Source organism: Sardina pilchardus, chromosome 4, assembly GCF_963854185.1.
Source record: "Sardina pilchardus chromosome 4, fSarPil1.1, whole genome shotgun sequence".
Taxonomy (NCBI): Eukaryota; Metazoa; Chordata; class Actinopteri; order Clupeiformes; family Clupeidae; genus Sardina; species Sardina pilchardus.
Genome location: NC_084997.1, coordinates 36,865,886 through 36,893,858, shown reverse-complemented (window position 1 = coordinate 36,893,858; position 27,973 = coordinate 36,865,886). Strand labels below are relative to the sequence as shown.

Below are 27,973 nucleotides of genomic sequence, written 5' to 3'. Positions count from 1 at the left end.
GAGATGATTGGTGGAGATCTGATGACTGATGAGTGAGCAGGAGAGATGATTGGTGGAGATCTGATGACTGATGAGTGAGCTGTAGAGGTGATTGGTTGTCTTACACTCGTGACTCGTCCTCTTTCCATTCTTACCCTATACTAGGCAGTATTGTGTCAGGCAGCAACTTTTTAAATTGTATGCTGTTAAATTTAATTATTGTATTTTTTTTAATTATTATCTGTATGTCGCGTTGGACAACAGCGTCTGTCAAATCTCAGAATTACTTCGGACGAAGTTGCTGCAAATCCTGTGCTGACATCACAGACTCCTACCACTGGGAGCTGAGAGAGCCCGTGGTCTCCATGGAGACCGTATTACCAGTGTATAAACACAGGTCTTCCTCAGGATGTTTTGAGTGTGCGGTGTCTGGTTTGCGTTGGGTGTGTGGCGGAGAAGTCACTCTACAATATCAATTCATTGACCCTGATGTCCTCAGAGCAGAACTCGCCATGCTGCAGTATGTACCCATTGGTCCGTTGATGGACATCAAAGTGCTCTCAGGTGAGCTGTTGGAGGCTCACCTGCCCCATTTTGCCTGTCTGGACGGGTCAGACTCCTCCTTTAGAGACGCTGTGAGAGTTCTGCGTGGAGTGAACAACAGCGTAACCCTGGAGACCTGTGAGCTGACCCGCTTCCACGTCAAACTCCTCAAGCCCTCCTTCTCACAGATTGGAGTCCTGCTGAAAATTTACATCCCAATGAAAGTCCATCTTGATGTGTTAATCTATCGGACCAGAGTGACACCCTTGACTCTTCACACATATGTTGTGCCACGAGATGCTTACATGATTCAAGCTGTAACAGATGAGATATCAGTGATCCAAGATGCAAAGAGGATCACAAAACCTCGTCCGGACATGTCGATCTGGATGAACTCTAAATTCAGCCTCACCTCGTCCTCTTCTGCTGAGATTGCCCCATCGGAGATCACCCTTAAATACATTCGGCCCCCAGACTGGTTTGAGGTGTTCATGGAGAAAGCAGAGGACTGTTTTGAGTTGGAGGTCATCAGTCAAGGACAGTCCATTTGGAAAGCAAAAATGCGAAGCATTGAGTTTGGCACAGCGTCCGGTAATTCTGAAGAAGGGAGAAGAAACAGGGTGGCAGTAGATAACAGAGGGGAAGGGGAAATGGCCTCCTTGTCAAACGAAGGTACAACCAAACACTACACTTTGTTTTACAATCTGACTGTGCAGACTACAAAAAACATTTAAAAGATATTTATTGAAACTATGCTTTCCGTTATTATTGTTATAATTATTACTGCTATTATTATTATTTATTTTTTTAAAGTCATGAACAATATGTTTATGTTTTTCTGTCTGTCTGGGAATATAAGAAGGTGAATTTCAATACAAACTAAATTGGTGCAGACTAAACATGGTTTCGATTTTCCATCAATATTGTCCTGTTTTCATAGTGGAATAATGTAGCATTATGGGCATGAGTTGATGATCTGTTCCTAGATTGACTGTTTGTGTTTCGGCCTAGCCTCATCAAAAACATATCAGGAGGTCTTCTCAGAGATGTCTTGGACAGGCTCCAGGTCCTGCGTTATGTGGTCAGCAGCAGGCTTGTGCAAAACTCTGAATTTTAGAATTGGCCTCCATTCAATTCATGAATTGGAATTTGAATTGGCTCCGCCCCACAGGAAGTTCAATTTGAATTTGAATTGGAAGGACAGGAAGTGGCATTAAATTCAGGGCAATTCAAAGCAATTCCACAGTCACAAGATCAATAGCCACTCTCAGACAGACGTGTATTTCCACAATGTTCACAGACTTTTTAACGGTAGTAATTTCTAGACAAATTCTGTGCAATTACCATACAATAACAATGCAAATAACTTGGGTAAAATAAAATGGTAATAACTGCTGTAAATATGTACTTACCGAAGCAATAAATATTTAGGATTTACTTATTGTGACATAATATTTCTGTAATTATACCAACATGATGGTGCTATGAAGGACTAAATTACATAGTAACTTCTAAGTGTTATGGCACAATTACAAAGTGGTCAAAGTTTTTGTAGTAGTTAGTTTGATGGTAAAATGTGACCTGTTATCTGTTATTATGATGAAATAAATGAGGTAATTTCACAATAACTATCTGGTATCAGGGCTGTAAAATACTGTTTTGTCTTTTCGAAAGGATTTCAACAACCCCCCAGAAAACGTTTCGAAAAGACAAAGCAGTATTTTACAGCCCTGATACCATATAGTTATTGTGAAATTACCTATTTATTTCATCATAACAACAGATAACAGGTCACATATTATGTCACAATAAGTAAATCCTAAATATTTATTGCTTCGGTAAGTACATATTTACAGCAGTTATTACCATTTTATTTTACCCTTAAATCCAAGTTATTTGCATTGCTGTTGTATGGTAATTGAACAGTAATTGCCTAGAAATTACACATTAATTATTTGTAATATGTGGTTTAAAAATATTATTACCATTAAATTGCATACATATTACCATAACATTACTCACTTATTACCGATCTGTAATGTAAAGTGTTACCGCATTTTTTATGTTATTTTGTAAATAAGAACTATAATGTCACTGGAGATCAGTGACTGTTTTCAGAATGTGGAATGGTTGAAGGTAGAGTTTTCTTTGTTTGGATGAAGAGCATCTCGGCAGCAATGAGAAGCTATTGCTGGTAAAGTTAACATGATCCGGTCTGCTCAGTGTCCCCTTTAGAAGCCTTGTTTTGATTTTCAGGTGAATGAAGCAAATGCCGCAGGACTTCACAGTCCTGTATACTCAATGAATATTATTTCTCCGCCTCCTCACTTATCATTATTTCTCCTCTTGTAGACAAGCACTTCATAGACAGACACCGTACTGCTTTGATTGACCGTGTGAATGTGATTGATGCCATGCTGGACCTTCTGCGGGAATGGGACGCCCTTGACAAAGAGGCTTATGAAAAGGTGCGCTCTTGTAATACCAGGCAGAACCAAATGAGGAGTCTGATAGACCACTGCACCACCCAGAAGGAAAAAGACCTGCTGTATAGGGCTCTGATGAAGACAAATAAATTTGTAGTAGAAGAACTAGAGGGGAATAGACGTAGTTCTATAGTACCGTCTTGTACAGTGCTCTGAAGGAGACAAATTAATTCCTGATGAGGGATCTAGGGGGTTTAGCTAAATAATGCAACATCCTACCTGGAAGTATATATCCAATTATGTTTACTGAGTTGTTGTAAACAAACAATTGCATAGACATTGACACAGTAAAATATGACAAAAGTCTATGGTTAAGTTGTTGGCTGTGTTCCAGTACCTCTGCACTCTCCCTCTTTTAAACATTCCATATTGTCCTTTATGTCTTGAATATGTTTATGCTACTGCCCTTTTATGCTTTTATGTACTCTGTGCTCTTTATGTAAATCACACAAATTACTAGGGGTGGCACGGTTCACAAAATCTACGGTTCGGTTCGTATCATGGTTTAGGGTCACGGTTTACGGTTCGGTGCGGTTCTTGTTGTTATTTTTTCTTTTACTCTTTAACACTCCAGAAACATATTTCAGCACATAGCTTAATCATCCACAATTAGGCTAGAGTATTTAGAGAATAGTTATCATGTAATAATGCACAAACTGAATTTGACTTCACATAAAGCACATTATTGTCTGAGGAAACGTTAAGCTTCAGTTGAGATTTTGATAAAGCAAGAGGGAAGACATTGATGATTTCAACAATCATTTTCATTTATTTGGCAGGGATGGTGCACCAGCACAAAATGTAGGTCGTCCACCCATATTTTTCATTGCATCGCCTTTTTATCGCTCTCCTTTCATATAGTGTGAATGATTTTTTAACAAGATGTAAAGCTTGTCTTTATTTGAAACACACACACATTATGTGATTATTTATTCATTCTATATACTGACATGTCTGATATTCATAACAGCAAACTTTATGCAGATTATAGCCTACTATTCATTATAACTCAACCCTTTAAATTCAGCTGTCTGGCTGAAGCCTCAAAATATTGTAAACAAAGTAGCAGGCTAAGCTCATCATACTCTACTGGTTGGACTGTTCAGTTTCCCCACATGTGTTTTAGTTTCAAGGTAAGCTAATACTTTTTCTCCTTGGGACAGGCCCTTTTAAGCCTTGGAGTTGAAAACATTGGTATTGAGATGGTCAGTCAACTTGAATGCAAGAGATTTTATCAAATGTCTGATGCTAACCGTTTTTAACAGTAATTTAGCTAATCGTCTTCTGTGCGTCATTGCGTTCACGATTGTGAATGTTCTATTTGGATTAATGTGCATGTCGAGGGCGGGTGTCCATTGAGCGCGCACGAGAGCGGGCCAAGGAGAATGAGTTTACTTCTACTGTTTGGTAAAGTTGCACGCATAGTCTACAGTTACGGAAGAACATGCTTCCACCCGAGCAGGGTCAGGTGCATCAGTTTGACCACGCTAGGGATGATCTCTCGCACTTGCCATTTCTAAAACCTTGCGCGCAGCACTCAAAACTCCATACTCCTACTCTCGCACGTAAGGGAAACACGTCGTGACATATGGGAATCAATTGCGCATGCCATAACTAGCCTGAACCGTAGGACCGTACGACAAACACACACTCCGAACCGTGACATGCGAACCGCACGGTTCGGAGCATTTTTCAAAAACCGTGCCACCCCTACAAATTACCCCTGTGTAAGGGATATTCTATATCAATAAACGTGCCTGGCCTTGCCCTGTGGAATATACTTTTTGGAATAAACACCTTCCTGTTTATACTGTAAAGAACTCTGTGGACCATTTTCTTTCACATGCGCTGCACACAAGTGAATATTTGTTCTCTGTTTAGCAACATCAGCTCTCACACAGTGAAATGTTGAAGAACGTCATTTCAATCTCATTAAAAAAAGGGCCAGTAGTGCCTAGAGGTGAACTGTACTGAGTGGATCATTAGCTGATGATGTGTTTCTTTTTCATGCTTATCAAGGTTTGTTTGAAAAGAGCAATGTGCTTTGTCACACTGCAATCATGTTGAGCCCTTCTGTATCGGCTTATAGGCTACATGGTTGAAGTTCCCTGTGTGTGTGCGTCCGTGTGTTTGTGTTCAGATAATTCAACACAATCATCTGTAACATACTGTACTCTACCTAACCTCTAGATGGTGCTGTTGCTATAGATCTCAGAGTGTAAATAGACCCCAGGGGTTCTTAAATGTTTTGTCTGGCATCCCCCCAAAGATGACTTTCAGTTTGAAAAATGGTGAGATAGGCATTGGTAGCAGAGACACCAAATTGTGTTCTTTCATATCTAGGCTGATGGTGCTATCAATGGCAGCCTCTAAACATCTAATTTATTATTTTCCAATGGATAACTAGCACTCATCAATGTATAACTGGCGCTCCTGTGGCAAAAGAAGACTGCATTGTGTTATGTCACTGGTAAGCTCACACAGCATCTTTTTTTAAAAATGTTTTATAACTTTTATTTTTGGTATTTATCAATGCATACACAAATACATTTCAGAGTAAACCATAGCCCTCCCACCACCCTCCCCTCCCTTCCCACATGGGTAACAGTAAAATCATTAACACAGCACAGATATGTCAAATTTAAAAGAAAGAGAGGAAAAGAAATCCATTAGTCTCTCGGCATTATAATGCCTTTTACTCTGGCGATGCCATTTTTCCAAGTTCGTATTGTCCGTGGGGTTGCACCATTGACTCTGGCAGAGGAAAGTTCAAGGAAAAGAATATCTAAAAGGGTATTCAACCAATGTTCATATGACAGATTGTGAGGTGGGACCCACACTTGCACAATAATCTTTTTGGCTGCTGTTAGACCAGCAAGCCAAATTTTCCTAGACCTTTCATTCATACAAATTTGGGAGTCGTCATTGAGAAGGTGTAAGGCAGGGTCCATGGGCAATTGTACATCAATAAGATCAGACAAAGATTGTACCACTCTATTCCAAAAATCATATATTTTAGGGCAATCCCACATTACATGCATAAAAGTTCCTACAGTATTTTGTGAACAAAGAACACAAAATGGATGTGGTTCCAGTCCTATTAGGTGTCTGATTCTAGGGGTAAGATATGCTCTGTGAGAGATCTTCATATGTATAAATTGATGATTGGGATTATGGGAGGAGCTACAGATATTATCCCAGCTTGCTTCCCAATTTATCACCCTCCCTCTAAGTCCCATTGTTCTATCCCATTCCATAGTACTAGGTTTAGAAGATACTTGGGAAAGTAGTTTGGAATAGAGATAGGAGACAAGACTACGTGGCGCTTCCTGTATCCATTTCACAGTAGGATGTTCTTTCATCCCTGTGCCCCAAGTAACGTTGTATGTTTTAAGGGCTGATCTAAGTCTAAAGTAAAAGAATAATGAATGCTTAGGGATGTTGTAGAGCGCCATTAAATCATTAAAGCTTAGTAAGGAGTCCCTGCCATTTATGTCTCCTAGCACCCATATGTCTTTGTCAGCCCACATACTTTGAACAAATGGTTTATTACCGGATAACAAATATTTGTTATGCCACAGAGGAGATGATTTATGCCATTTTGATGTAAACCCCACACATTTCTCAACTTTTCTAAAGATGTTTAGCATGTAAGTCAGATTTGGGCCATACCTCAAAGCACAATGTTTTATAGAAAGACCACAAAACAAAAAATCCTTCAGTCTAATTGGAGCAATTATTTCTTCTTCTATTTTCTCCCAGGGCGAAGTAGAATTAGGATCTAACCATTGCTTGAGTGAACGTATAATGAATGACCAATGATATAACTGAAAATTTGGAAGTGCCCAGCCGCCTTCTTGTTTATTGCGTTGGAGTGTAGTCCGTTTAATGCGGGGACGTTTCCCATTCCATATGTATTTGGAAAGTAGGGAATCAACCTTGGCCCAATAGTCCTTTGGAGGAGGGAGTGGTATCATAGAAGAGATGAAATTAATGCGAGGTAGAATATTCATTTTAACTACTGCTATACGAGATGGAACTGATGCAGGTAAGGTAGCCCACCTTTTTGTGTCCTCCTCAACCCTTTTGAAAATATTAGTGTAGTTTAATTTAGCTATGGCTGTGACCGATGGTTGGATTAAAACCCCCAAATATTTTACTTCTTTGGAAACTACCACAGAAGTAGGCAAAATGGGTTGACCTCTATCCCCATGTATTAACATCAAAGCAGATTTTGATAGATTGATTTTAAAACCAGCTATTTCACCAAACTTATCCAGTATCTTAAGAGTGTTAGGTAAGGATTCTTGAACATCTGACATGTAGATCAATGTATCATCTGCAAACATTGATACAGAATGAACAGAGGAGCCTATTTGGATGGGTGAAATCAGTGCACTGTTGGGGATATACTGTGCCAGAGGTTCTATGGTGAGATTAAAGATTAAAGGTGATAAGGGACAGCCCTGTCTCGTGCCACGGTTAATTGGAAAAAGATCTGAAATAGCACCTCCTATACATACTCTAGCTGATGGGTTTGCATATAGGACCTGAATCATCTTAATGAACTTGGGACCGAAGTTAAATTCCTTAAGAACTCGCCTTAGGTATCGCCATTCAATTCTATCAAAGGCCTTTTCGGCATCAAGAAAAAGAAGACCAGAGGAGGAGGGGATTTTATGTGCTTCGTCTAAAACATGCAGCAATCGTCTGATGTTATCTGCCGCTAATCGACCCTTCATAAACCCTGTTTAGTCTGGGTGTATTAGTTCTTGTAGGACTGACTCTAGTCTACAAGCCAAAACACGGGCATATATTTTCAGATCTGCATTGATGAGTGATATTGGTCGATAACTTGCACATTCTGAAAGGTCTTTGTCCGGTTTTGGGATTACTGAGATAAGTGCAGTGTTAAGGTCTCTATGAAAACACCCTTGCCCAATTGCAAAGTTTATAGCCTCAAGCCAAAAAGGACCTAGGATTTCCCAAAAAGCTAAATAAAGCTCAGCAGGTAACCCATCAATACCTGGTGAACGCCCTTTCTTCATATATTTTAACGCCTGGTGTAATTCCTCCAGTGTGATAGGGATTTCAAGTTTAACAGCCTCTTCTGTAGCTAGAGTAGGGAGATTAAGGTTAGCAAAAAACCCTGCATAGTCATCCTCTGATGGGTGGCAATCACTTGAGTAAAGTTTTGTAAAAAAAGATTTGAAGGTCTCATTGATTTCAGCAGTGGTTGTCACCACGTCTCCTTGGTCTTTTTCGATGGTTGCTATTGTTCTGCTTTTTTCCTGACGCTTCAGAGTCAAAGCAAGGAGATGGCTAGGACGACTTCCCTGAGAATAATATTTATGCTTTGTGATATGCATCATATACTCTACTCTATATCTTAACAGGCTATTTAACTCAGCTTGAGTTGCCTTCAAATGAGAGTCTATGTCTGAACTGTATGTAACGTTAAGCTGATTTTCCATTTGTTTGCATTTTTGTTCTAAATCAGAGATCTGACGAAGTCTATCACGTTTCAGATGAGATGAAAACCTAATGGCATTGTCCCTAAGGAATCCCTTCATAGAAGCCCAGAGAAAAATTGGATTATCCACACTGCCCTCATTAATACGTATGAATTCATTTAATTCAGTTTTAAGTTGGCTAAGAAAAAATTCATTTTGCAGTAAAGATGAATTAAATCGCCATCTAGAGGTTTTATTATTTTTAAGGATTTGAAAACTGAAAGTTGTTTCAATGGGATTATGATCAGAAATATGTCTGGGGAAGAGGTTCATTGAAGAAGATGCAGGTATTAGTTCGCTAGAGATGAGTATATAGTCTATCCTAGAAAAGGATTTGTGGCATGGAGAGTAGAATGTATAATCTCTTGATGTAGGGTTTTGAACTCGCCAGAGATCAACTAAATTCAAGTCCTTTGCAAAATTAACCAAAGCTTTGGAGGACGTAACTTGGGTGTGAGTAGCACTTGTTGAAGTTCTGTCCTGGCTATTGTCAAATACAGAATTCATGTCAGCACCAATGACTAGGTGATATTCATTTAAGGTGAGTAACTCTGTTGTAATACTCTGAAAAAATGTATGGTCAAATGCTGTTGGGGCATAGATACTAATGAAGGCTATTTTCTTTCCTTCAATGGAGGCACAGCAATAGGCTAACCTTCCCGAAACATCCAAGCTTGTTTTAATGATACTAATATTTAGATTCCGTCTAATTAACACAGCTACTCCCTTTGTGCTAGAGCCATCTGATGAGGTTGCTACGATTTTATACCTCTTATTTTGAAGTCTTGATGAGTCATTAGGCTTTAGGTGAGTCTCCTGCAATAGGGCTATATCAACATTTTTCCGGTTAAGAAAATCCAAAACTTTGGTTCTTTTGAAAGGGGAGTTTAACCCTCTCACATTAAATGATATAACTGAATATCTATCCATTGTCGCTGTTGAGGTATGGCAAAAATAGTAATGTGTAAATAAAAAGGTTGAAAACGTTTGCTAATAGTTTCAAATGAATAGGAGAAACTAATGGTATCTTAAACAAGTAGTATTCTGTGCATGAACGTAACAATCCCATGTGTAAAAATCCCCCGAACGTCTCCAATCCCCTCCCAGCCCCCACCTCCTCCCCATCCCTCTCCCACCCCCTCCCCCCAGCCCCTGATGTCGTCTGTGAGAAACACGAAGCGATGTCTACAGTGAACTTTTGCCCATAGCCCCTGATTAGGGCAGCTTCCTCGCTGAGTTAACATAACACAAGTATCAACTATTTACTACTCTGGCCAACACGTTTAATATAAGAAATACAGCGATTTAGCTGTCAATCAAAGGGCATTTGGCAGGAGCTCAATGTGAAGCGACCATCTCGCTGCGCGTCCCACCGGAAGTCGCTCACACAGCATCTTCAAACTAATCATTCATTAGAGGCACTTGTAGGGAGATGGGCTGTATTCTCTGTATGAGCTCCAAATAAATATATACTTTATTCAATGTATAAAGGCAATGTTTGTACAGTTGAGGCCAAAATTATTAGCCCCCCTGAAATTTTGGAACATTACTGTAAAATTCTGCCTAAAAATTTCATCCCTGATAAAATTTTGAAAATCAAACATTCGCTTACTGTTATTATGCAGTATCTGGTGCATTTTGGAGTGTCAATATTATTATTAGGAATGCTTAATCTCAAATAGTGTGAGAAGTGGAGCGGTCAAAATGATTAGCCCCCATGTGATTTTTTTTTTTTGCTTTTAAACACACACAACCAACCTGTCACCTTTCAAGCCGCAACTTTGCAGTCAGTTAGTGCCAGACAACACCTGAACATCCAATCAGCATTGATTGTTTACCGCAGACTCCAAGGAACAGGCCTACAGGCACCTGGACACCTGTCTGAGAGGGGACTGCCTTTGCAGGCATTCTGAAGATGAAATAAATCAGTCTGGACCTCAGAAAGAAAACCATTGAGGCCTATACTATGGAGAAAGGCTATACTGTAATTTCTAGATGCTTCACAGTTTCTAGAACAGCTGTGCGAGGCATCATTACAAAGTACAAATAGTTCCAAGTTTGTGCATAACAAACCTAGATGTGGATGAAAATGCTAAATATCTCAATCTATAGAGAGAAAAATCATCAGGGACGTTAGCAAGCATCCCATAAACCCCATACACACACTCCTAAACCTTGTGGAAAGCCTTTCCAGAAGAGTTGAAGCTGTTATGGCTGCAAAGGGTGGATCGACATCATATTAAACCATATGGATTAACAATCGGATGCCACTTAAGTTTATATGCAAGTTAAGGCAAGCGACCAAATACTTTTGGCAATATAGTGTATGTATAGTATAGTGTGTGTGTTTGTAGCATGTATTTGCGTGTGGTTGGTTGTGTGTACGCGTGTGTGTGTGTGTGTGTTTGTAGCATGTGAGTGTGAGTGTGTGTGTGTGTGTGTGTGTGTGTGTGTGTGTGTGTTTAAGTGAAACCCAGCTGGCCAGTGTAGGGGACTTGAGCTGCTAGTCTGGGCTCTGCTAATTTGAGCTCCTCATTTGCATGGGCAGGTTGTGCTGCTTCTGCTGTTCCCAGAATAGAGCAGCTCATCTAGCAGAGCTTCCCCAGGGACCCCCACACCTGCACTCAGTCAGCCCCTAACATACCGAACACACACACACACACACACACACACGCACGCACGCACACACACACACACACACACACACACACACACACACACACACACACACACAGACATACAGATTTCACTCATTTCATTGCATTATAAATTATTAATCAAAATGTTAAATGCAACATGCTAAACAACTCATAGAGCTCTAAACCTTATCTTTGTAAATTGTACATTTCATTTATTTCTCTTTGCGTTTGTGTGACTATGTGTTTTGGTGGACTTATCTGGTCCAGTTTTGTCCATGAAGGCTGTGAATGGTCCTCAGCGTGGGCAGGACTGCTGCTTCAGCTGTTCCCAGAACAGAGCAGCTCGTCTGACACACACCAGAGACATGCAGCGTTGAACCATCGCGTTGCATAATGTGGAATCATGGATTATCTGCAAGTGTGTATTAAAACAACTTTTCACTCTTTAATTTTATTTTGTTTTAATTTGTTTGTTTGTTTTGATTAGTTTCTCTTTACCTCTATTTGAATCTTTGTTTGGTTGACTTAGTCAGTTTTGTCCATGTAAGCTATGAAAAATGGTCTAGACATGGACTATTAAGACAATTATGCAAATGCTCATAATTATAACGGCAATAAGGAATAAGATAAATTGACTTATATTTATTCATTTCATTTTTGAATATAAATCATCACATCTTATGATCAACGTATGTGATGGTGAATTATACTGCGTAGGCAAAGTTTCCAGGGATGATCTTGTTTAAATGGAGACGCGGTGAGCACGGAGGGGGTGTGTGTGTGTGTGTGTGTGAGTGTGTGAGAGAGAGACGCGTGAGTGACATAGAGAAAGGAGGAAAGGGAAATGCAGCGAATATGATGCGTGTTTTTAATAGCGTTAAAAAATAAATGAATAACGAAACGCAATATGTGGTGGCGGGGCGTTGAATCTATGGCGCACGGCCACAAATTAGTCTATGGGAAACACTGTGACTGCTACCTGTTGTGGTATGTTCATCACGTTACTTTATCCTCTGTGACTATAGTGTCTACATCTAGAAACTAAACTGCGCAGTGCAGCGTTCTATGGACGGAATGACGCATTTTAAATATCGCTTGATCACGCGAATTTGATCGTGGGAAGCCAATATTGTGATCGTGATTAAAATTCGATATATTGTGCAGCCCTAATACTGCCCTTCAAAGCAAAAAGGCAGTAACTGCCAACTGAAAAAAATGAAATAAATGACCTTAAAGTTATCCTGCTGTTCAGCCTGAGTAGTTGTAGGTGAATTATTGGACATGTGGAGGTTTTGTTACTTAACATTAACTTATTTTTGGTAAATATCAATCTTAATAACAAGTTGAATGTCATGAAAATTGTAATAAAAAAAATAGACCAAAAACGCAGTTACTGCCTTCTTGCTTTGTAGTGAGTGCAGTTTGCAGATGAGAAGTGAATGTGTATAACTGCTGGAGTTCACAAAAAGCATCTGAATATTTTAAGGGAAGTTGTAGCTGAAATACTACACAATTTCAGTAATTATAACACATGCATATCACATTTATCATTGAATGTAGATGATCACTTCTGCAATTTTATGAAATTATGTATTTTGACTCAATGAAACTATAAGAAAAAGACAACATTTTATAATCCTTAGAATATTATTTATTGTTGTTTGCAGCCTGAACACATATGCACATTGAACAACAAGCACACAGTACCAGACAGTGTGTGTGTGTGTGTGTGTGTGTGTGTGTGTGTGTGTGTGTGTGTGTGTGTGTGTGTGTGTAGGGTCTAGTTGGAGCACTGGTCTCTGGTGAGCGTGCTGGTGACAGTCCCCTGGGCGCTGTGTGTGGCCTCACACTGTGCAGTACTGATCTTTGACCAGCGGGGGGCGCTGAGAGTCAGGCTGCTGGTCCAGCTGTACAGGCCGTCCTTCCCCAGGAGCCCTGCACTGGCCTCCCCGCCCTCAACCCCCCCATCCAGACGCCAGCTCAGCCTCCAGTCGGACGGGAAGCCCCCCCTGCCCACACACACCAGCGTGGCACTGCGCCCCCCCGACACCTCCTCAGGGGAGGGGGGCAGCACCGTCAACACCGGGGGGGTCACAGCTGAGGGGGGAGAGAGGGATAAAAGAGAGATGAGAGAGAGAGAGAGAGAGAGAGAGTGAGAGAGAGAGAGATGGGGGCTCTACATAAATAAGGCAAACACCAGGTTTCTGCTTTACTAGACATCGACATACAATTTCACTTCCTTATATGACTATTACTTATGAAGATACAGTATCAAAAACATTAGCAAATAAACAATGGTATGTCTCACACACCAAGACCTCTCAACCAGTAACGGTTGGGAGAGACTTGACTTTTCACTGTGTTCTATTCAACAAACTCAAGTTAATACATTCTACAACAACGAGAGCCATTTCATTGACATCTGATATCCACAGTAATGTATGTAAACATGAATTTCTGCTTAGATATCTGCTACAGTTTGAAATCAACAGAATCACCAAAAGGCATTGAACTAAATTAAATTAAAAGCATACAAAGGATTTTGTTTTCCGTTTCCACATTTTCATATATTTCTTTTACCATCAATGTACATGGCTGTTCAAAAATACTGAAATATCATGATTTAAATCTTTGTGAAATATTTAAATACTGCAGTCTGAGCTAAAAAAAACAACAACAATAAAACATCTGTTCATTAGTTATGTTAGATCTTAGAATATAGACATACCTCCAACTTCAAGTTTAGAGCCACTTCCAAAAGTGCGCCACAGTGATACAAAGTAGTCAGCTGCCCGTACAAAAACCTCTGTTGCTCTCTCAAACCTATTTGATCTCTAATATTCAATATTCTCTATCATCGTGCACTACTAAATAAGCCCTCACATTAGAGCACTGCCATACTGGCATTTTATTACTATTATTATTATTATTATTATTATTATTTGTAATGTTCTTGCTTATTAGATAGATGCGTTTTTCTGATTCAGCAGATAAACACCTCGGTAACACTTTATGGTAAGGGTACATGAATCATGAATTCATACATGAATTCATTCATAATTTGTGCATTAATTCATGCCTTAATATATCACGAATCATCAGGAATTACAAGAAGGACAAGAAGCAAATTAACCATGCTATGAATATTTAGTGGAGAGAGATAGGAAGTGAGTGGGAAAGAGCGTTGGGGTGGGATCCAGAAAGGACCACGGGGCGGGAATCGAACCCGGGTCATCGGCATGCTGTGCAGGTGCCCCAGCCAATCGCGCCACCGCTGGGGCCATTAAACATGCTATTTAAATTAAATAACTTCCTGTGTACTCACCAGTGAACTCCCATAGCCCATCAAGAGTCCATCAAGAGTCCAAGCATACAGTTTCCTACAGCTGCTCGTGGAGTGGTTTGTGATGATGATGATGATGATGATGATGATGATGACATCTGTTATTCCCAATCATAAGTGCATAAATGCATCCTTACAGGTTACCCTCTCATTCCCAATCATATTATAAAGAGGTTACCCTCTCTACATCCTCTGGACTCCTTCATGAGCTGGTGGTCACCACACTCCACTTCAAAAGGTTTGATCTCTCATTTTGACCTGCGTTATCCCCTAATTTTTGTGCAGTGAAACCTGAAGGAGTTCCTGAGAGTTCCTGGAATAGTTCCTGAGTTAGCACCTGCGAGTTCTGCTGGTCCATTTCCTGGTGTTGATGTGGGAGATCCTCACTCAGCCCCCGCAGTAGTCCCCAGCTGCAGCAGTGCAGTCATGTGCAGTCACTCTGACAAAGGAGGTTTTTGTACAGGCCTCTAACACTGTGTGAACACCCAGGCACAAGAACTTGTGCCACCAATACAGAACACCCCCATGCAGTAGTAATGTCCAGCATCCTCAGCCTGGACTCCACTGATGGTCAGAGTGAAGTCAGAGCCATAGCTTGATCCACCTCCACTGAATCTGTCTGGAGTGCCTGTATAACGGGTGCTGATACTGTGTATCAGGAGTTTAGGAGCTTCTCCAGGCTTCTGCAGGTACCAGGACAGACAGCCCCCACAATCAGCAGGTGAGCGACGTCCGATTCCACTGCTGGTTTTGCAGTTCAGAGTGACTGACCCTCCTGGACCAACAGCTGATGCAGCAGGAGTTTGAGTCACAGTGATCTGACCTCTGCATTCTGGAAATCAAATAATAGCACGTATTAAACATATACAGATAATATGGATTCATGTATTAGAAACATATACAGATGCTATGGATTCACAATGTTTTTTTAGATTTGTTTTTATGTCAAGATTGACTTTACCTTGGAGGCAAACTAGAAGAGTCCAGATGAGGATGGAGATGAAGGCCATGGCTGAGGATTGACTCTTTATGACGGACAGCTGTCAATCATGAGGCGTTAAACTCAGTGGGATATAAACTCTCCCTAACCACTGAAGCATGTGCAGCCAATGCAAATACCCCTCTCTATGCAAACCCTCTTCCTGCTGTGTGTCAGTGTGTGCATGTGTAAGAGTGTGTGTCTGTGTGTGTGTGTGTGTGTGTGTGTGTGTGTGTGTGTGTGTGTGTGTGTGTGTGTGTGTGTGTGTGAGTGGTTGGGTGTATACTGTATGTGTGTGTGGTTTATAGACCACTAGGTTTACTGGCACTGCATTAGACATTACTTGTTAATTGTTATAACTTACATTTGGCATAAAGTTGTTGTAATGACATTAAAGTTTTGAAAATCACCGATAAATCTATCAATAGAGATATAATGGATCTACCAATAGAGATAGAATGGAATCGACCAACAGACAGAATGACTCTTTCAAATGAAGGGACACCAACTGTCATGTTGACTTACTGCGTCTGTAAAGATGTGCTACACGTGATTTATGCTAAACATTACTGGATATTTCAGGACTTTTGTTCATGTGTGTGTGTACATGCTTTGTGGCACTACTGCAGTTTGCATACAGACCTACAGTAGGTGAGGTACGGAGGACACAGTGGAATGCCTTCTCCATTCCAGCCTTCAGCACTTACACACATATTTTCTTTGTCGACTTCAGCTCTGCATGCAACAAAATCCAACATCACTAGTCACACACACACACACCAGCTGTGGTAGCATTGCCACGACTCACACACCTGCACTGGCTGAGATGGTGTTGACCGGACACACACACACACACACACACACACACACACACACACACACACACACCTGCATCAGCTATGGAGGCTTAGCTGCCTCCTGGTGGTCACTCTGGGCTCTGCAGTTAGGTGCACATCCTCTTTGCTGTCTTCAGCTCTGAATTTAGCTCAATCCAGCAATTCACCAGCTCATCAACACTACAGCACCTCAACATCCCCTCACTTCTCACCCACTGGATCCACAATATCCTCAGCAACTGACCACAGACCATGGAAACAGACGTTTGTCCCTACTGCCATCAAAGTGCTACGAGTGTGTGTGTGTGTGTGTGTGTGTGTGTGTTTAAACAAACGTATGTACACATCCATTGATGCCCCCTCCACCCCAGTCCGTGGTGTGGATTTGTGTTACAGTGATGTGCCTCTGTGTTCTGATGTGATGTGTGTGTCTATTGAGTGGGGTTGAACTTGAGAGTATATGCTACATGTGTCAGGTGTATATGTGCTGTTGAGTGTTACAGTACATGTGGTGCTTGAGACACGTGAAACAGCAGCCATGTTTGAGCTGTAGGCCCCTGATGGTGTGCAGCAGTGCAGTCATGTGCAGCCACTCGGACTGACTGAGGAGGTTACTGTGCAGGCCTCTAACACTGTGTGAACACCCAGACATCTGAGGAGGTGACTGTGCAGGCCTCTAACACTGTGTGAACACCCAGACATCTGAGGAGGTTACTGTGCAGGCCTCTAACACTGTGTGAACACCCAGACATCTGAGGAGGTCACTGTGCAGGCCTCTAACACTGTGTGAACACCCAGACATCTGAGGAGGTTACTGTGCAGGCCTCTAACACTGTGTGAACACCCAGACATCTGAGGAGGTTACTGTGCAGGCCTCTAACACTGTGTGAACACCCAGACATCTGAGGAGGTTACTGTGCAGGCCTCTAACACTGTGTGAACACCCAGACATCTGAGGAGGTTACTGTGCAGGCCTCTAACACTGTGTGAACACCCAGACATCTGAGGAGGTTACTGTGCAGGCCTCTAACACTGTGTGAACACCCAGACATCTGAGGAGGTTACTGTGCAGGCCTCTAACACTGTGTGAACACTCAGACATCTGAGGAGGTTACTGTGCAGGCCTCTAACACTGTGTGAACACCCAGACATCTGAGGAGGTTACTGAGGAGGTTACTGTGCAGGCCTCTAACACTGTGTGAACACCCAGACATCTCTACTGCTGATCCAGACGGAGCCTCCACCCGCCGTAGTAACGTCCAGCATCCTCAGCCTGGACCCCACTGAAGGTCAGAGTGAACTCAGAGCCAAAGCTTGATGCGCTGGAAATCCAGAGTTCTCGCGAGAGCACGATTTGAATAGTGTCTGCAAGATACTCTGGCAACGAGTCATGATGCACGTCAGTTTTGTGATCTGACCTCTGCATTCTGCAAATCAAATAACAGGACGCATTAGAGAAAAAAAAAAGTACAGTATGATTTATAAATCTTTTCAGATTCACTTCATGGTTTAGATTGACTTTACCTTGGAGGCAAACTAGAAGAGTCTAGGTGGGATGGAGATGAAGGCCATGCTGAGGATTGAGTCTTCCTGACGGACAGCTGTCAATCATGAGGGGTTAAACTCAGAGGGATAGAAACTCTCCCTAACCACTGAAGCATGTGCAGCCAATGCAAATACCCCTCTCTATGCAAACACTCTTCCTGCTGTGTGTGTGTGTGTGTGTGTGTGTGTGTGTGTTTATGTGTCTATGAACTTGAACCTCATTATATCTGTTGTCTTGACATTAACTTTGAACAGCAATTGATCAATTAGTCTGCATCCTAAAGGACACACGTAAATACATGCTTACACACTCACTCACTCAATCTCTCTCTCTTGCTGACTCTCTCTCTATCTCTCCGCTATACTAGGCTTTATGTGTTAAACAACGCTCTCTGATAGAAACGGTGATAGACAAGAAAAGCCATGACATTCTCAAATGTATCATGTATTGCAACATGCCTTTGGTATAGAATATAATGAAACAAAGAACATTTGACAAGAGAAATAGCTGTTTATTTTACAATGACATTCTAAAATCCTGGACAAATGTGTCAGTACCTCTAAAAACATAATACATTATAGGATTATAGCCATGCTTCAAACTGTTTTATGTTAATTAGTATTAGAGATGTATTCAATGTTGATTCAGACATTCAGCCTATTTAAATGAAGTGTTCAGTCTGTAGTCTGGCATCATTGTGTTCGCAACAACACACATGGAGCAGTGACAGAAAAGGATATTGTTGTCTGGGCAAATTACAGACAAACATGTTAAACAGACAGGAATTACAGACAAACATGTTCATGGAGCAGAGACAGAAAAGGATATTGTTGTCAGGGGAAATTACAGACCAACATGTTAAACAGACAGAAATTACAGACAAACATGTTCAACGTAAAAGCTACCGGACCACCTTCAGCTTGATGTTCCTGTGACTGCTGATGTCCATGCTATTGAGGAGATGGAGGCTGGTGCTTATGACTGCTGATGTCCATGCTATTGAGCAGATGGAGGTGCACTGATGTCCATGCTATTGAGGAGATGGAGGTGCAGATGACTGCTGATGTCCATGCTATTGAGCAGATGGAGGTGTATGATGTCCATGCTATTGAGCAGATGGAGGTGCACTGATGTCCATGCTATTGAGCAGATGGAGGTGCACTGATGTCCATGCTATTGAGGAGATGGAGGTGCACTGATGTCCATGCTATTGAGGAGATGGAGGTGCAGATGACTGCTGATGTCCATGCTATTGAGCAGATGGAGGTGTATGATGTCCATGCTATTGAGCAGATGGAGGTGCACTGATGTCCATGCTATTGAGCAGATGGAGGTGCACTGATGTCCATGCTATTGAGCAGATGGAGGTGTATGATGTCCATGCTATTGAGCAGATGGAGGTGCACTGATGTCCATGCTATTGAGCAGATGGAGGTGCACTGATGTCCATGAAATTAAGGAGATGGAGGTGCATATGCCTGCTGATGTCCATGCTGTTGAGAAGATGGAGGTGCTTATGACTGCTGATGTCCATGCTATTGAGGAGATGGAGGTGCATACTGTAGGACTGTAGCAAACCTCCCAGCATGTAGCTGCAGGAATAAACGTGACCCCAGACTGAGTAAAGGGAGAGTGGGAATTGGAAGGCTAAAGAGAACTGTAAGGTCAAGTCTTCAGTGTCTGATCACACCACAGACAACAGTCGACTCCTCAGAGGACTCAACTGCTGAAATAAAATCATAAAAAAGTTGGATTTGATAGAATCATTATTGTGAAATTAACTTTGCTGTCATCTGTAGTTAATATGAGGAATTGCTCAGTAATTCATTCACTTTCCAGAACACTATTGATGGCTACTGTATGATGTGTAAACAACAGATATTGCAATGAAATTATGTCTTAATCAAATGTCCACTGAAAGTCTTAATTGTTTATGTCATCAGATACTTTTGTACTGGAATTGGTGTATCCTGTTTATATTACTCCTCCTTCTCTGCTGACTTCTTCTCCTCCTTCTCCTTCTTCTTCTCTTTCTTCTCCTCCTTCTTCTTCTCTTTCTTCTTCTCCTTCTCCTTCTTCTTCTCCTTCTTCTTCTCCTCCCTGGTGTGTCTGGAGTCCGATGCCTCCTGGGCCTCAGGAAGGTCTTTAAGGGTCTTCTTCCCTTTAAACAGGTTTGAGAACTTGAATCCTCTGGAACCTGGACTCTTTACAGAACCATCTCTAGAACTCAAAGATCCAACTCCAGAACTTTGGGAGGAAGGTGTAGATCTCATTGATCTACGGAGAGACCAGAAGCCATCTCCTGTCGGTGATCTGAGGGAGCTGTATGCAGATAAAGTGAAAGACCGGCGGTCAACTTCTCCACTGGGTTCTCCATGCACTACAAAAGAAGACAGAAATGTCAGTGAAGAGGATGGCTCATAATGACGCATACCGGAATAAATAGCAAAACACAGCATCAATTTCCCCAACAGTATCACTTCCCATCTCTCTCAATTTTTTAGAAAGCTTCAGTTAAAAATCTTACTATTTAACAAACCATTACATTTACCTTAGTCTTTGAGGGGAAAAAAAACAGATGTCAAAATAATCTGTTTGAAATCATGACACTTTTGGATTTAAATGGAATTTGGAAGACTGATTATTACTAGTGAGAGGAGACATTACTAGTGAGAGGAGAGTTATAGTAGCATTATATGCTATACTTCTCCACAAGGGTGACCAGAGAGTGCTGCTCAGTTGCACACCAACACAAAGTCACTGCATTCACAGCTACTAGACATCCTCACTAGGAATGACAGCATTTGACAGTGTAATGGATGCCAGCTAGTTAGCTGTGTGTGTGGAACGTTAGTAAACCTCACTCCCCGACGCCTCAAGAAGGCTGCTTGTATGAAAGCGAGTAGCCTCGGCTTTTAGCTGGATTGTTAGCACGCTCGACTCCCGATCCGAGGTGCTGCTGTTTCGCAGGGTTGTCTGGGTGTGTGCAGGGCTGAACCATGGGGGGAGGGGGGGTTCAACAAAATGCAGGTTACAACAGCACAAGAACATTTATGACTGCCATTATGGGGAAGTCCATCATGCAAAACCTCATGATGGAAAAGCCTAATTTGTATGAATGTGCAAATGGGGGGCAATTGGTCTGTCGATAGCTTAGCCACTTTTTAGAGTTTAATACTAGAGTTTGAACTTGCTGGTGACGCAAGAAGTCACAGGACGTGAAGAAATACATTTACACACAGTAGATTGAACTCTTATACGAAACATAAAAGGTAAATTCCCATTTTGTGCTGTGCAGTTAAAGTTAAACTCCGGCGAGCCCCGGCAAAAGCTAGAGACCAAATATTGCTCAAAGCAGCACCAAACCTCGTCAGTAGCTTACTCTGGGTCCCTACACATAAGACGATGCACCAACATTGTAGTTCGCCAACAATTTGGATTTCTTGTTCAGACAAGAAATCAAAGTTGTCTGAACTGTTTCCTTACTTCTTGGTAGCGTAAAATGAAAGCCTCTGGCTTTTTTAACAGGAGGACATGCTTGTAGTTCCTCTGGCCCAGCTTGAGATCTGCATCCAGAAGTGCTGACAGAACAGGGGTCAGAGACGGAGTCTCCATTCACTAGAAGAGATCAAATTAATAATCGGAAGTTAAAAGGGATAAACGTATCATATAAATAAATAGGCTATAAACAATTGAAAATAATAAAGTTCAACTTAATATAAAGCATTACATTTCCTCAACATGCCAACAGATTATTTTGCCTAGCAAGAATGATAGTATATTTGCTAAATAATGGCTTATTGTCATTCACCAATCTCATAATGCTGTCCACTGTTTCCTGTCACCATCTCTTCTATCTTCTCCATCAGCTGTGTAACCTGCATGTGGTCATCTCTGTTCTGGTTGTTGAGGACATGATATCTGTTCCCACATTTCTCTACCAGCCACTGCAGACTCTCTCCTTCACTCTCAATGTGCTGCTCAATGGGTGTTTCGCCCAGCCAGTCTCCACAGGTGAACAGCACTATAGTGTGACTCCACACTCTCCCACTGAGAAGCTCCAAGTGTTCCTGAACTGATTTTCTTCCTGTCTCTGAGAGTGAAGTGTCCACAGGTATGGCCAGCAGTAGAGCGTGGGGTCCAGGAGGACACAGAGACACACTGAGCTTAATTTGCTCTTTAGTCAGTTCAGGAGTGTCCTTCAACTGAGCATCCCTTAACCATCCTGGAGCCTCCACCACAGTGACCTGCCTCCCTCCTACGTCTCCCTGTCTCTTCACACACTGAGCTGGTCTCTCTGTATCAAACTCTTCTCTGCCCAGGATGCTGTTCATTGATGAACTCTTCCCAGATATTTTGTATCCCAGAAACACAATCCTCAGTTTTGACAGGTGGTGGGATTTACCTGATAGGAATTAGTACAAACAAGTTGGGATATTTCAAGATAAAATGGTACATTATTATTTGTTTCTGTGTTTGGAAATATCAGATGATCTAATGTTGATGATACATGTATTGCACAAAAGTTTTGATAAAGAGTGAGAAGAACGACAATGATATATGAAATCTTTCGGGCAATTGCTCTGTTGCTAGCTTGGAGTTTAATACGGTTTTAAACAGGAGCTGGAGTTGGGAGTTGGAGTTTAAAACTGTATTAAACTCCAAACTAGTGACAGAGCAATTGCCTCTAAATGTGATTTTATTCAAAGCAACACTAAAGCACTTTTCCTCTGTCACAAACAGGCTATTTGTTTATCCAGCAAATGTTGTTGTCCACAGTCAAGGTCGCGTATGTTGCATAATTTTATGAAAGTATGATGTATTGCGACATCAAAGCAAGTCAAATTTGTAGTTTCTTCTTTCTCATTTCATTGAACTACAGATCCGCTACCTGATCTTGAGCCGCAAAGCGAATGCTGAAGAGCCGTTCACTACAAGTTGATGAACCACTGAAATGATTTAGTAAACATTATTTTAAGGTAAAAAAACTCTTTAGTGTTGCTTTAAGAGAGGACAATAAAAAATAGCTGCTACAGCGGCCGCACCTCGGTGCTCGGACCCTAAATAGCTGCATATAATATTTGGAACTCACCCATCTGTGACCTGAGAGACTTTCTCTGTCTCTTCACCTTCATCATCCTCTCTTTCACCCTCTCTTCATCTCTCCTTCTTTTCTTCTCCAACTCCTCTCTTCTCTGTCTTTCTATCTCATAATGTTGTCCACTGTTTCCTGCCACCATCTCTTCTATCTTCTCCATCAGCTGTGTGATCTGCATGTGATCATATCTCTTCTGGTTGTTGAGGACATGGTATCTGTTCCCACATTTCTCTATCAACCACTGCAGACTCTCACCTTCCCTCTCAATGTGCTGCTCAATGGGTGTATCTCCCAGCCAGTCTCCAAAGGTGAACAGCACTATAGTGTGACTCCACACACTCTCACTGAGAAGTTCCAGGTGTTCCTCAACTGACTGTCTTTCAGTCTCTGAGAATGAAGTCTCCACGCGTATGACCAACAGTAGAGCGTGGGGTCCAGGGGGACACAGAGACACACTGAGCTCAATCTGCTTCTTAGTTAGTTCAGGAGTGTCCTTTAACTGAGCATCCCTTAACCATCCTGGAGCCTCCACCACAGTGACCTGCCTTCCTCCTACTTCCCTCTGTCTCTTCACACACTGAGCTGTTGTCTTTACAGCATCAAACTTCGGTCTGCCCAGGATGGTGTTTCCAGAAGAACTCTTCCCAGCAGCTCTGTATCCCAGCAACACAATCCTCATAACAGACAGGTGGTGAGTTTCACCTGATGGTAATGAGTGAAGATCATTTAAGAGTGGAACATTGATTTCTAACATACCTCACACTAAATCTTTCATAACTCGCCTGCTTGTAGGCTAGGCTACTTACAGTAATAAACCAATAAAAACATTTGGCACGAAGTTTGAGCGCTCTGCCTTGGCAGAAGCGTCTTTTGCAATCTGGAGGTGCCTGTTTATCCATTGGTTTGATCTTGTTGCAATCTATTAGGCAACTTTCCGCATTAGATGGGCTTAGATTTGGAAATACATTACATATACATTTCAGGAAGGGTCATCAACGGTGACAAATAAGGAAATGATGATGATCATTCTTTATTATTGTCAGCACTTCCTCAAACTAAGCGCCGTCTCTTCGGAGCTTTCATTTTCTTAAGTGAGCCGCGGCAATTTCTTTTTCAAATTAGCTTCTAACGCTAGACAAACGCCTTTATTTGCAACGCGATCACCTTGTACCCAAACCATTTCGAAACGAAGGAGCCATTTGTCCTCCACTTACTTGCAAGCTCCTTGGTTTGCGGGACTCATGATTCGCGCTGTAGGGGACTTTAAAAAAAGTGACGTGAGTGGAAGGACGGCGCCGGGGCTGTGTGTGAGCGGGGGACAGAGAGATGCGACAGAGTTGCGAAATTGCATGGCTGTTATTTCAAATAGCGTAGCATATATATATATATATATTTTTTTTTTTTTAAGATTATTTTTTTGGGCTTTTTATGCCTTTAATTGGACAGGACAGTAGAGAGCATGACAGGAAACAAGCAGGAGAGAGAGTAGGGGTGGGATCCGGAAAGGACCACGGGACGGGAATCGAACCCGGGTCGCCGGCGTGCGGTGCAGGTGCCCCAGCCAGTCGCGCCACGGCTGGGGCCTACGTAGCATATTTTAAACGAATCGGTTAACCGGTTTCAACCGACTAATGGGGCTCGGTGGTCGGTCAAGAAAATTTGTAGTTTTCGCCATCCCTAGTGACTACTCGTGTAACTGTATTTTAATAGGGAAAACATGGAGGTGTTTGGTCGCTTCTAACTTTATCTCTGTTTGGATCCTAATGAATGAACTGGGCTAGCTAAGGGCTATCAAAGTGGCGCCGTGCACCAGAGCCAGTGAGTGCACGCATTGAAACGTGAGAGGTATGTATCAACTCGTCTTAGTTAAAGGAATAATGTAGTTCAATATGAAAAAACGGTGAAGTGTTCCTTTAAGTCCTGATGTTTTTTTTATATATAAAATAAGACTTTAGTTACTCACCTGTCAGTGATCTGAGAGACTCTCTCTCTCTTTTCACCTTCATCATCCTCTCTTTCACTCTCTCTTCATCTCTCCTCATCTTCATCTCCAACTCCTCTCTTCTCTGTCTCTCCATCTCATAATGTTGTCCACTGTTTCCTGCCACCATCTCTTCTATCTTCTCCATCAGCTGTGTGATCTGCATGTGATCATATCTCTTGTGGTTGTTGAGGACATGATACCTGTTCCCACATTTCTCTACCAGCCACTGCAGACCATCTCCTTCCCTCTCAATGTGCTGCTCAATGGATGTGTCTCCCAGCCAATCTCCAAAGGTGAACAGCACTATAGTGTGACTCCACACACTCTCACTGAGAAGTTCCAGGTGTTCCTCAACTGACCGTCTTTCTGTCTCTAAGAATGAAGTCTCCACACGTATGACCAGCAGTAGAGCGTGGGGTCCAGGAGGACACAGAGACACACTGAGCTCAATCTCCTCTTTAGTCAGTTCAGGAGTGTCCTTCAACTGAGCATCCCTTAACCATCCTGGAGCCTCCACCACAGTGACCTGCCTCCCTCCTACGTCTCCTTGTCTCTTCACACACTGAGCTCTTCTCCCTACAGCATCAAACTTCTGTCTTCCCAGGATGGTGTTTCCAGATGAACTCTTCCCAGCAGCTCTGTATCCCAGAAGCACAATCTTCAACTCTGAGAGACTCTGGGCGTTATACCCTGCAAAAATAAACAGTTGCATTGTTTCCCCTTTCAATGTCTGCATTGTGGATTTGCGCATCATCTTGTAATTATAAAACATAAGACACTGAAAAACAGTTTTACTATTTTGAGAATTGCTAACAGATAACTCACCCAGATGGGCCTTGCATTCAGGAGTTGCCATTTATCCTCCCTCATATATGAGATATGAGTTGTCTTGCAGAAAGTAAATGTGTAGTCTCTCCTTTAATCATCGGACGAGAGAAGTGAGATGAAAGAGTGCCACAGAGCAGCTCAGTTTTACAAAGAGTGAATATATAGTGCATACCACTGATATTACTGTGATTCAGTATGATATGCACTTACGTGGAACTGCAAAGGTGTGCTTGCTCAAGTGCAGTTCACCTACGGGAGCACATAGTGAAATATGATGCTTTGAACTAGACTTGATCCAAGAACGGTACATCCAGATCCAGAACATCATTTATCAAAATCGGGCATACAGGTCAAAGTGCATTAATGTACATCCGAAACGCCAAAACCCATTTTTGCTACTTGCGACGAACCCTAGAACAAAGGGCACCAAATTCTATAGTGACCTTACAATGGAGTCCTGAGTCTAGTCTAGTAGTGGTTAAATGTCACCAAATGTATTGTGTGTCCTCAGTGTGGAGTCCCAAGTCCATGTACAAAGTTTGGTTTCTCAGCGTTTCTGAGATATGAGCCTACTTCCTGTGATTAAAGCACTTCCTAGTGGTCAAAATGCATCAAATGTATGGTGCATCCTGAGGATGGACTTCATACATCAAGCCTTGCTGACATGTGAACTCACTTCCTGTTTGGCAGCTTCACGACTGATTTGTTTCGACTGTGATGGGTGAACCATTTTTGCAATAAAAAAAAAATTATATAGGCCTATCTTATGTGAGGCATAGTTTGAAGATCATGTTCGTCAAGTTTCATGAAGATTGGACAACATTTGTGACATGTGAAACTATTCGCTTTCGCTAAAATAAAAATTATGGCTGAAATCCACCGAGGTCCAATTTGACGAAATAGGATGCATTGAACTCGGCTTAATCCAAGGATTCTAGCAGTACCTTTTCTTTTTTCTTTTTTTTTAGATCTGGTCTTTGGGTCAACAGTTACATGCATTAACATATTGTTAGGTAATTGCAGCACCCCCAAGAGGTCAGATGGCACCAGTTTTATTGTGCATCCTCCCGTCCCAAGTTCTTGTACAAAGTTTGGTTTCAATATGTGAAAGCATTCCTGAGATATGACCTAACTTCTTGTTTGGCAGCTATGCCAACGATTTCGTTTGGCTGTGATGGGCAAAATGCTTCCGAAAATCAAAAATCCCTCAAAAAAGTGTTTTGCGGCTTGGTCCAAGGATCATGTACGTCAATTTTTGTGAAGTTCAAACCAAATGTGTGACATGTGAAAATTTAGTTTCGCTTTCTATTAACTCCAATATAGCAGAAGAATGACAAGAGTCAGTGACACCATCTTCTCAAGCAACTTACACCAGTACTGCCTGGACCTTCCAGAGTTGGACCGGTGGTGATATCTCAAAAGGTCTAGGGGCAGGAACTGGCCGAAATGATCAACAGAGGAACATTTTCTAACCAACTGTTCATATCATTCTCCCGTTTATGTCTCATTCATTTTTGTTTTGCATGCAACACCCATTGTTGATGACGCGTCCTTGGTTTGGTTCTAAACTGGTGGAAATGTGGGCTGATTCACTAGATAGCACCATGGTTCAAAGAATTCCGAACTGCTCTGGTTCAACACCGGGTTCGCTGTCGGTGGAAAACTGCCTACTGTGTAGTGCTTTACACAACTGATACTGTCCTATTCCTATTTGTAAAACTTGGTCATTATAAATAAAGTGTACTGTATGTTTATTAAACACAACACGTATTGAAGTTCTGATAAAAAATGTTGCAACTCAGCTAACCAATATACCGGTAGTCTTTCCCAAAGTGCATTTCCAGAATGCCACAGCCCTGACCTACATAATCTAAACTAAAGGGATCACTTATTAATCCTTACTACATGTCAATCTTAAAATACAATATATAACAAAGTGACAGTGACACTAAAGGCAAAATATACTATTGTTGTGTAATTTGTGTGTAATTTATGTTTATGCATCCCGCCATCAAGTAGATGACGTCTACTCACCCTAATACTGTGAGTAGAAGTCATACAGTTCGATCAAAATCGCAGACAGAGTAGATCTGTAGCTTACAGTGATACCAAAACGTACCTGGATTCTGCTGAATTGGTGAGAGTATGCAGGTGCGGTCTTGGTCAGTACTTAAATGGAAGATCACCTCAGAAGTTCCT

The 27,973-nt window shown here is 41.7% G+C and overlaps 2 protein-coding genes and 1 gene segment (V, D, J or C); 1 reads left to right on the top strand and 2 right to left on the bottom strand.

Moving 5' to 3' along the window:
- Positions 1-4,797, top strand: part of LOC134079188 (NACHT, LRR and PYD domains-containing protein 1 homolog) — a 41,771-nt gene extending 36,974 nt beyond the window's left edge. Inside the window, exons 4-5 of the mRNA XM_062535385.1 lie at positions 244-1,194; positions 2,875-4,797. Coding sequence (XP_062391369.1) covers positions 244-1,194; positions 2,875-3,164 — 1,241 coding nt within the window. The 3' untranslated portion in view covers positions 3,165-4,797. The remainder of the gene's footprint in view (positions 1-243; positions 1,195-2,874) is intronic.
- Positions 4,798-12,813: 8,016 nt separating this feature from the next.
- Positions 12,814-15,528, bottom strand: LOC134077940 (Ig kappa chain V-III region MOPC 321-like). The segment is given in 4 exon segments: positions 12,814-13,257; positions 13,889-13,948; positions 15,018-15,335; positions 15,465-15,528. Coding segments are annotated over 4 exon segments (744 nt in total).
- Positions 15,529-17,534: 2,006 nt separating this feature from the next.
- LOC134079064 (GTPase IMAP family member 8-like) lies at positions 17,535-25,802 on the bottom strand. Its single transcript, XM_062535233.1, has 7 exons — positions 25,772-25,802; positions 25,058-25,636; positions 23,089-23,664; positions 21,676-22,269; positions 21,351-21,445; positions 17,843-17,919; positions 17,535-17,745 (listed from the first exon to the last, which is right to left on the bottom strand). Exons 1-7 carry the CDS (start codon positions 25,800-25,802, stop codon positions 17,535-17,537), a joined length of 2,163 nt encoding a protein of 720 aa, XP_062391217.1.
- Between the last annotated feature and the right edge of the window lie 2,171 nt (positions 25,803-27,973).

Coding starts and splice junctions, on each gene's coding strand:
- LOC134079064 (XM_062535233.1), bottom strand. CDS start 25,802: ATGGCAACTCCTGAATGCAAGGCCCATCTGG. Junction 23,665..25,057: donor AGAGATGGTGGCAGGAAACA/GTGGACAACATT, acceptor CATTACCATCAG/GTGAAACTCACCACCTGTCT. Junction 22,270..23,088: donor AGAGATGGTGGCAGGAAACA/GTGGACAACATT, acceptor AATTCCTATCAG/GTAAATCCCACCACCTGTCA.